At 40.6% G+C, this 10,473-nt stretch overlaps 1 protein-coding gene across 1 annotated transcript in view; it reads right to left on the reverse strand.

Annotated features, from left to right (window-relative positions):
• The window catches only part of PRPS2 (phosphoribosyl pyrophosphate synthetase 2), a 386,813-nt gene extending 381,564 nt beyond the window's left edge, over positions 1–5,249 (reverse strand). The window contains exon 1 of the mRNA XM_053707587.1: positions 4,916–5,249. Within this exon, the coding sequence (XP_053563562.1) occupies positions 4,916–5,037 (122 nt within the window). The 5' untranslated portion in view covers positions 5,038–5,249. The remainder of the gene's footprint in view (positions 1–4,915) is intronic.
• Positions 5,250–10,473: the final 5,224 nt, after the last annotated feature.

Raw genomic sequence — 10,473 nt, forward strand, 5'->3', positions numbered from 1 at the left:
CTATTAAAGGGGCAGTAACCCTAAACAATAATGTTATATAATTCTGCACATAGTGCAGAACTATATAACATTAATTTAGTGCCAACTTTATACTTCAAAGATTTTTAATGCCAAAGTAGAAATTTGTAGCTACAATGAGTTTAATGGCGCGATTAGGCCGGCTGTGACTAGACAGCGTGCCTCGATGCGCTTCTGAAAAGACCAGACCCGCTCAGTAGCGGCGTTCTACAAAATTTACTGACACTTTAATGTTCTACCCATCACAACATAATGTTTATCTATAATATTTGCACTAAATTGCTTTTTGTTCCTCCTCTCATAGTGCAATTGCTGCTGAGAGCAAAGCTGCAATTTGAAAATACTATGAGAAGAAATGGTTTTCCAAATGCTACAAGGATGACAAAACACATCCTTGCATACAAATACTTTATGGAATTAAGTGATGAGGGTCATAATAAAAGTGCAAGTAGCTTTTCCCTCCAAAGTTCTCATCCCAGACACACTCTCTTTCTGCTGCTTCTGTATCATTACAACGCGTTTCTTCACTAGCAGCATCTTTAAAGGGACATTATACAATAGATTTTTATTTGCGAAAATGTTTTGTAGATGAACCATTCATATAGCCCATTGTTTTTTTGTTTTTTTTTTTTGGGGGGGGGGTTAAATGTATAGTTTTGCTTATTTTTAAACAACATTTTCAGACTCCTAACCAAGCCCCAAAGATTTGAGAATACCCACAGATACCTACTCCAGCTTGCTCCTGTTTGTGTAAAGAACCTTTTTATATGCAAAGGAAGGGGGGGGGGTCTGCTTTTTCCCCCACTTGCAGTCTGTGTTCCAGCTACCTTTTTAACAGAGCTAAACTGGGAGCTTCTAAGTAAGTTTTTAAACAGTTTTATACTGGATTTTTACACCAGTATCTGTGCATATTATTCTTTATAGAAGTGTCTATTACATGCAGTTAAATGAAAATGAGTGTATACTGTCCCTTTAAGTAAGGAAGTGTTGCAAACCACTGGCCTCACAAAAATACACAATAGCTTCATGTATAGATAAAATGACACCTGATCAAGATCAACCTCTTAATAAAATCTTTCACTTTACTTTCTTCAGTAGTTGTAGGCATGTTTCAAACCTTAAAGTGAAGGTAAACTGATGAATGAAAGCCTGTTCTTTTAAAATACTATTAAAAACAGGGGAACTTTCATTCATCAAAGTTTACAAATCAGCCGTTTTTGATTAAAAACGTACCTTTGTTTTTTTCACAGCCAGAGCAGCTTCCCCCACCCGGAGATCTTCTCTTCACACGTCATCAATGACTAATCCAACTTCCTTCAATCACGGCTTTCCCCCCAGGGTAGTCATTGCCTAAGGCCATGCTGTGATTGGAGGAAGCTGGATTAGTCATTCATGACGTGTGAAGAGAGGATCTCCGGATGGGGGAAGCTGCTCTGGCTGTTAAAAAGAAAAAAAAACCACCAAAGGTAAGTTTTTAATCAAAAACGGCTACCTTCTAAACTTTGATGAATGAAAGTGCCCCTGTTTTTAATAGTATTTTTTAAAAAAACGGACTTTCATTCATCAGTTCACCTTCACTTTAAGTTTTTATAAGTCCATGAGAAAACAAAACAGAAAATGAGATAGATTAAATTGTATGTATATGTTGTGTCTTTATCCCATACTCAATTTTTTTTTTTTTTAAAGTTAAACTTTGCTATTGAGCTTAAATATTGAGGTGGTCCTTACACCCCCCCCCCCACACACACACAATTACCATATCCTACTTTCACAAATAATGCCATTTATTTACCTTTTTATTTGCAAAAAAAAAAAAAAAACTGTTGATAGTTTCTTGCTTTTTTTTGTTGCTTTTGAGTGAAAGGGGGTTGGTTACCTGTTCTCATGTATAGCTGAAATGTTCTTAAAAGGGACAGCCTAGTCCAAAATAAACTTTCAGGATTCAGATAAAGAATGTAATTTTAAACAATTCTTCAATTTACTTTTATCACCAATTTTGCTTTGTTCTCTTGGTATTTTTAGTTGAAAGCTAAACCTAGGAGGTTCATATGCCAATTTCTAAGCCCTTGAAGGCCACCTCTTCTCTCAGGACATTTTGACAGTTTTTTCACCACTAGAGGGCGTTAGTTCATGTGTGTCATATAGATAACACTGTGCTCATGCACATGGAGTTCCAGTAAGCCAGCTCTGATAGGCTAAAACGGATGTCTGTCAAAAGAACTGAAATAAGAGGGTAGTTTGCAGAGGCTTAGATACAAGGTAATCAGAGGTAAAAAGTGTATTTATATAACTGTGTTGGTTGTGAAAAACTAGGGAATGGGTAATAAAAAGGGATTATCTATGTTTTTAAACAATAAAAATTAATTGTGTAGACTGTCCCTTTAACATATGTAGACCTTGTTATTCCATTTGTAACAAAAAATAAAGGTTTTAAAAAGCAAGTTTAGTTTCTGAATAATAGTTTCATTCGGCTCACAAAAAAACATGACTTTAAAAGTGGGAGGCCGGAGCGCTGGGTATTTGAATGTCATTGCGATTTTAAAAAGTTATATAATGCTTTTTAATTACAACTTATGAACTAAACTACATCTAAAATATTGCCAACATTTTGAATTTATTTATACAAAGGGGAAAGTTTACCATCACTTTAACTTGCACAAAAGCAAAATTGTTAGCATGGTGTCATTACACTATGAATGGGAAAAGGCATTTAATTAACAGATGACTTCCCAGGAAATTGAAATTATGATACATATTAAAAACCAAGTCTTGTGATTCTGCAACAAAACATATGACAATGTTGTCTGTAGCTAATAAATACCAGAAAATTTGTAATCAAATATTTATTTGTGAGTGTTTTAGCAAACTTTGTATCTTCAGAAAATAATATAAAGTCTTCCTTAAACAATAAGCATATTTCATAATATACAATGACAAATTTTGCTGTGACAACCGAAATGTTTATTACAGTATTAAAACATAGCTTTTAAAAATGCATTCAATAAACAATGTAGCGATAATCATCATCCATGGGTATCTGTCAAAAGGTTCATAGTACATACAAGACAAAAATCCTGCTTTTTATTGGGAGTAGGAAGGGATTTATTTTTGCCTATGCTGATGTAACTGATGGTTTTGTCTTCCTCTTTTTTTATTTGTCCCCAAAATTAAAGCACTGTTGGTTAAATAGGGTGGCAAATATTTACATAGCCAATAGACTAAAATTCTTACATAATCACAACCCCAGTAATCTCCCTTAGACAGATGCAAAGGGTTCAGCTCTAGCTGTCATGCACACCACACAAAAAAAAATAAAAAATAGATAGATAGATAGATAGATAGATAGATAGATAGATAGATAGATAGATAGATAGGATATACACACACACTATCTCTCTATCAAGTAGAAGAAGACACACTCTGGTCTTTTCTAGTGTACTTTATTTGAAAAAGTGTGACATTTTCGGGGGGACTCCCCTTCCTCAGGCAGGGAGAGGAGTGTGTCCCCGAAACATCACGCTTTTTCAAATAAAGTACACTTGAGAAGACCAGAGAGTGTCTTCTTCTACTTGATATACTTAGCCGTTGGCACCCTGGCAGTTGCTATTAAGGTGAGAGTGCTCTTTTCTGAATATATATATATATATATATAGGCTCCATCTGACCACTCACAGAAAACCATAAGATAAGCTTGCTTACTGTTCTACTGGTGATTTTACACTTCATTTCCTGTGAGAACAATACCATAAAGCATGATTCAAAGAAAAAAAAAAAAAAAAAGAAAAAAAAATTGGTCAGTTTAAACAAGTGATCATTACGGTTTAATAAATTGAATGTTTATTATTTACACACACGTTTATATATATATATATATATATATATATATATATATATATATATATATATATATATCTCAAGATATGATAGATATGATATAAGATATGATAGATCTTCTCTGCAGTTTAGATTACAAACAAGCCAGTGGTGCCAGCAGCAATTTGTCAGTTTACCTGTAAACAGGGTTAGATAGACCATTGGATGTGCCTATATGTACCTTTACATCACACAAACATGCCTGGTTGTAGCACTCTATGGTCCCCGGGATTTGCAAATCAATATAGACACATTACAAACTAACCAATATTAATGTAATTGCATCAGGTAACAATGTAATTCTACAACATCCAAAGAAGATGAGAGCGCTCTGACTCATTATGAGGGATTAAATTAAACATTGGATAACAATCAAGAATCAATAATTACCAAAGGGAAAATAAACAAATTACTGCACGACAAACAATGGATATGTTTCAATGTAGCAAATTAATAAACAGAATACAGTACAGTTTACTACAATGACATAGAACAACTAGATCAATATTTCTAAGCATGTAAAGCGGAAAGTCTATGAAATACAGTATGTAATTAACATACGTGCACCTGAAGGTGAACAAACTATGTGCAAGGTTCATAAGTTCAGTTTAGTGACCCGTTTTAAACTAACATTATCATCTCTTATTATAGACTGTCTGACACCATACAGGGCTAAACATACATATATATATATTATTTTTTTAAAGTATCCCCCCCAAGTACAAAGCTTAAATTCCCTTTAAACCAGAAATAAGTACAGGGTTTATCTGACAACAATGGGGTTAAAGTTTATCTCAATACATTTTACACCATATGCTCTTATTCGTAACTAAATATAAAGAGCAATGTGACTTATTGCAAGAACAATCTGTCCCTATGCATGCAGCAACAGGCAAGGTTATGCAGATTCACATGTGAGCTATGGCCGGAGCGTGCGGTTCCTGTGAGTTTGTTGTCATGTGCAGAGCATATTATGTTTTGCCAGTTAACAACACACATCCCTCCCTCTCTTACATGCACTCACCTGGTCTCCTGATTACTGAACTTTTTGGTGACCACTTTTCCCAGCTCCAATCCTAGTCTGTCAGCCACTTTCTGGGAGAGATCTTGATGAGAGCTGCCACTGAACAGCACAATATTAGGCATGGTGAGTTTAAGTACGGCTGGGGTGGGAAACCGAGTGAATGAAATGTACCCTGTGAAAGGCAAAAGGGAAGAAAGAAAACGCAAAAAAAATGCGTGTTAATGACTACGTTTAATTTCGTATGGGGATTCTTTCTTCCCTTCTGCTTCAGGATGCAGAGATATGTGTCATGTGGCTGCGTGAAAGCAGCAGGAGGAGGAGTAGCAAACAGGCTGGAGAAGGAAGTGATGGCTGTGTCCTGTTACAGAGACAGCCCCTCCTGTCTAGTCTCCTCCCTTCTTCAGTCCCTGGCCACTCGCAGTGTGTATTGTGTTAGCTTAGCTACCTGCGGCGCAGCAGAGCCCTATTTACGGTCTGCACGTGCAGTCTTTTCAACGGAGGGCATGTTGTTTATATTTTTAGATAATGTTCACAAAATAAATCAGCCATTTTGTGGATGTTCTTTACACTTTTCATTATTATTATGTGTATCATAGGCGTCCCGGGGGTGTACTGGCCCCACTTCATGGCTTCAGCCTATAGCAGCCCTCTCCTCATCTGTGATCATCTATCATAATCTCAGTACTCAGTTATTACCCCAAGGGAGGAAAAAAACAGCAGGTTATATAAATGCACTTCTAATAATGCAATGTCCACTTAGGATACAGCCGCACTCATTAATACCCGCCTGCAGTCATGAAGAAATGTTCCATGCTCACTTGAGATTTGACTAACACAGCTGTATAGTAACTGCTTTTAAGGGACTCTGTACACAATTTTGCTTAAATGTTTTGTAGATGATTTGCTTATTTTTTTCAGACTCCTACCCAGTCCCAATCCACAAAGTATCAGATGTAAACCCAGGTCTACAGACTCCTGCTAGCTCCTGTTTGTAATGAGTCTTTTCATATGCAGGGAGGGGTCTGCTCTTCCTGCTTTCTCAGCCCCTTAAACTGGGTGTCCCAGCCTAACCTTATTAACAGTGCTAAACTGGGAGCTTCTAAGTTTTCAAAAGGTTTTATACTGGATGTTTATATCGGTATATGCGGCCCCGTCGAGCGCCTGTGAGAGGAGGGGCCAGTGACCTCACTCGAGGCGCGGATGGGCGGGTCTATGTGAGCCGTTGCTCACTTTCAGTTCGTCATCGTGTGGAGAAGACCTGGAAAGAAGCGTTCCTGCACTTACCTCAGAGAAGCGTTCCGGTTGCTGTTTCTTCGATGGCGGATCTACAATCAATCCTTGGAACAGTAGAAGAGCTGCTGAAGACGAAGGGCGTCGACTGGATACAGCGAAGACTCGTCCCTGAAGAGGTCATCGGGTCCGGAGGAGCGGCGACGGCGGGTGGCGGAGCTCCTAGGCCTGTTAGGAGGTCCCGCCCGCCTGAGAGGTTGAGTCCATCGGGAACGAAGAGGCAGGATTCCGGGAGCAGAAGAAGGAGAGCGGTGAGGACTTCATCAGACGGAGGTGTTTTCGAACAACGGGCGGTGCAGGCCGGCTCTGTCGCAAGCAAGTCGGGAGCTGTGAAGAAACGTCGGAGCAAGAATGATGTCGCCAGCGTTCCGGAGGAGTCACGGTTGCCGGTGTCGGAGCTTGGAGAAGGTAATATTATTTCTTTTACAGGCGAAGTGGGGATATATCCTGGTTATCAAGCCGAAAATGAAGCGGCAATGGGGGCCTGTGAGGAAGACTCAGAAAACGAGTCATGTTTGAATTTGGCGCCTTTTCGGGAACAGGTAACGGCCATTACTGGCCTTGAGGGTGCATCTTCCCGGAGGGGTATTACGGCCTCTGGGCCTAGCGGAGCACAGGCACAGGATACTACGGCCCTCAATGAGGGTGCCAATGCATTAGTGACAGGGCACACAGGGAACTGGATTGTAACGGGCCCTAGGCCTGAAGTTAGGAATTTAAGTAGGCCGGTGAAGGATACAGTTAGGCCTGTAGCTACTGCAGTTAGGCGTGAGCTAAATTTTCAAGACCCCAGCACTAAAGGGTCTGGTAGAAAAGCTGTAAGGAAGACGAAGCACTGCACTGAGGAAGCTGGACATGTTCACACTGTGGCACAGGATGCTAGTTTAAGTGTAGGGTTTCAGCAGGGTTATGTCAATAGGGAGGGTAGTCAATTTAACAGTAGTGGGGATAGTGGAATCAATCAGGGTATTAAAGAGTTAAGGGGGGCTGCCGTTAGGCAGGGTAATGTGTCTTTTTCCCCAGCTGTTTTACAGGATAGATGCTGCAATGCTGGTCAGTCTGAAGGAGCTAGTCGGAGTGGCCATGATGAAGGTGACTCGTTATGGATTGAGGAGCAATATAGCGACTTTGGCGATGAGGAGGAGCAGCTACCATCTTGTTCAGGACCAGTTACAACGGAGCAGGTAAGGGGTTTTGGGGTTTTAAATCAGTTAATTAAGACATTAGTTCCAGATAATGCCGGGGAGTTCATTAGTAGTCCATTGGGCAGGAATTCTCCTTTAGCTGAGGGTAGCGTAAACAGGGATAGACATAGTTTTGTAAGGGGTGAAAGGGATGTTAATGATTATGCTAGAGGTAGTATTGTAGATAATAGGGATTACGCATCCTCTCGGTCACAGGTTAATGCAGGAGAAGGCAGGAATCAGGAGAGAAGGTCCAGGATTCCAGTTGCACGGCGTCGGGTAAGATCCCGGTCGCCTTTTACTGTCAGAAGGAATCAGGATTCAGAAACGTCTGTCTGGGCTACGCTAGACAGTCAGTCAAGGGAAAGAGTGAGGCATAGGAGATCTAGATCTCCGGATAGGAGAAGTCACAGAGATAGAGGGGTTCAGAGGCATGGAAATGAATCTTTACGCCTGGATACAAGGAAGGAGACAGGTACATCCAGAGGGTTATCCAGACCTTCATGTAATACAGGTGTGAGTAATAGTGAGTTGCAGGTGCTGAATGCGAGTGTGTCTGATGACAGGTGTGAGGTTTTATTGAGAGGTTTGAAGGACTTAGTCTCTAAGTTGGAGTGTAGTTCTCAGTCTAATGTTAGTGTTGTTAATAGTTCTCAGGCTATTGTCAGTGTTCCCTCGGGCCCTGTTGGTGCTTGGGTTGCGCAAAATGTGACTCCTAGTGGAAGCTTATTGGATCAGACGGCTTCTGTACCATCTGGTGCTCCTTCGGTGATTAATCAGGTTAGAGTGTCTGATCAAGCATTGAGGCGTCCTTGCTTGTGTTCAGTTGGCCCTTTGGGTATTCATCTCTCTAAAGATATTAAGGAAAAGATCTGGAGACGTGAGTTTGTAGAAATTTTTTCTCTTCTTCCTGTGGATCAAAGTTTTGACAGCAAGGAGGATATTAAAGGTGAGTTGGGTAAGAAGGAGGATGATGAACGGAGAAGAAAGTTTAGGAAGATTCCTAAAACTTTGTCTAACTGGTCTAGAGCATTCTGTATTTTAGCTAGCGTTATAGGTGAGAAGAACCCTGAATTGTGTTCTTCTCTTTTCTGTTACTTGGATGAAATAGCTAGTGCTTGTCGTACTTATGGTGGTCTGGCTTGGTGGAAGTATGACGAGCAGTTCCGTCAGCGTTTGGCGGTTCGGCCCGAAATGCTTTGGGATGATAGGGATATGGGCATTTGGTTGGAGCTTATGACTCCGTTGAGATCGGTTCAGCCCTTTCGTGTTTCGGGGGGGGTCTCGAGCTCTGCCTCGCCAGCTTCATCTGCAGTGGCCTTTAGGAAAGGCCTCTGTTTTCAGTTCAATGAAGGGGTGTGTAAGTTCGGAGCGGCTTGCAAGTACAAGCACGAATGTTCCTTTTGTGGAGGAATTCATTCCAGTGCTAAATGCTTCAAGAGGGCAAAATCTTCATCGAAGGCAGATAGTGTCATTCAAAGCCAAGACTCCGGTGAAAGTAGAAAAGATGGAGCCGTGGTTAAGGTTGTACGGTAGGAGAAGGGGTATGGCTTCTGATGCGGAAATTCTGTTTAAGGGTTTTGGTGATGGCTTCCGTATTCCGTTTGTTAAAGGGATTGAGTCTGTTTTTTCTGGTAATCTTAAGTCTGCTGAGGATTTCCCTGAGGTGGTGTTAAAAAAAATTCGGAAAGAAATTTCTTTGGGTAGAATGGTAGGTCCATTTGCTTCCCCTCCTTTTGATAATCTAAGGGTGTCCCCCCTGGGGGTTGTTCCAAAAAAGGTGCCGAATCAATTTAGGCTTATTCATCATTTATCCTTTCCGAAAGGTTTTTCGGTGAACGATGGTATCGATCCTGAGCTTTCTATGGTCAGATATGCTTCTTTCGATAAAGCTTTGTTTCTGGTAAGGGAGGCTGGTGCTGGCGCATTGTTGGCAAAAGTCGATATTGAATCTGCTTTTAGGTTGTTGCCGGTTCACCCATCGTGCCATCATTTATTGGGATGCTTTGTGGACGGTTCTTATTATGTGGACTTGTGTTTACCTATGGGTTGTTCCATATCTTGCTCCTTATTTGAAAAATTTAGTTGTTTTTTGGAGTGGGTGGTAAAACAGATTTCTGGTTTGTCATCAGTTATCCATTATTTGGATGATTTTCTCTTTGTGGGTCCGGCCGGACAGAATTCGTGTCAGGTCATTATGGATTCTTTTTTGGCTATGGCTGGGGAATTTGGTATCCCTATTGCATCTGAGAAAACCGAAGGGCCTTCTTCGGTTATTTGTTTTCTGGGTATCTGTATTGATACTGTTTTGATGGAGTGCAGGCTTCCCGAGGACAAGGTTAAGGACTTGTTAATTTCTGTTGATTTTGCTCTTAGGAGAAAGAAGCTTTCTTTGAGGGAGATTCAATCTTTAGTTGGTAAGTTAAATTTTGCTTGCAAAATTATCCCGGTAGGTAGGATTTTTTGTAGGAGGTTGTCTTTATCAACAGTAGGAGTTAAGGTTCCTCATTTTAGGATACGTTTGTCTGCTCAGGTTAAGGAGGACTTGCGTGTTTGGAAAGCCTTTTTAAAGGACTTCAATGGTATTTCCTTGATTCAGTCCGTTGAATTGACGAACAGCGAATTGCATTTATTTACTGATGCTTCGGGTGCACATGGTTTTGGAGCTTTGTTTGGCAATAAATGGTGTGCTGGTGCTTGGCCCGGGGTTTGGGCGGCATCCGGCTTGACTAAAAACCTGGTCTTTTTGGAGCTATTCCCTTTAGTGGTTGCTTTGAAGATTTGGGGCCGTGATTTTGAAAACAAAAAAGTGTCATTTCATTCTGATAACATGGGCGTGGTTTTTGCCATCAACCGCTTATCTTCTAGTTCAAAGCCTGTTATTGGTTTGATCAGAATGTTTGTTTTCGAATGCTTGAAACATAATGTGTACTTTAGAGCTGTTCATGTTCCTGGAAAGGAGAATATTGGGGCTGATGCTCTTTCTCGTTTTCAGTGGCGGAGGTTTCGAGAAGCAGTTCCGGATGCAGACACTGTGGGGGCTACGTGCCCGGAGGAAATGTGGTACCTGAATTTTCTAGAGTT

Source organism: Bombina bombina, chromosome 3, assembly GCF_027579735.1.
Source record: "Bombina bombina isolate aBomBom1 chromosome 3, aBomBom1.pri, whole genome shotgun sequence".
NCBI classification, from domain to species: domain Eukaryota; kingdom Metazoa; phylum Chordata; class Amphibia; order Anura; family Bombinatoridae; genus Bombina; species Bombina bombina.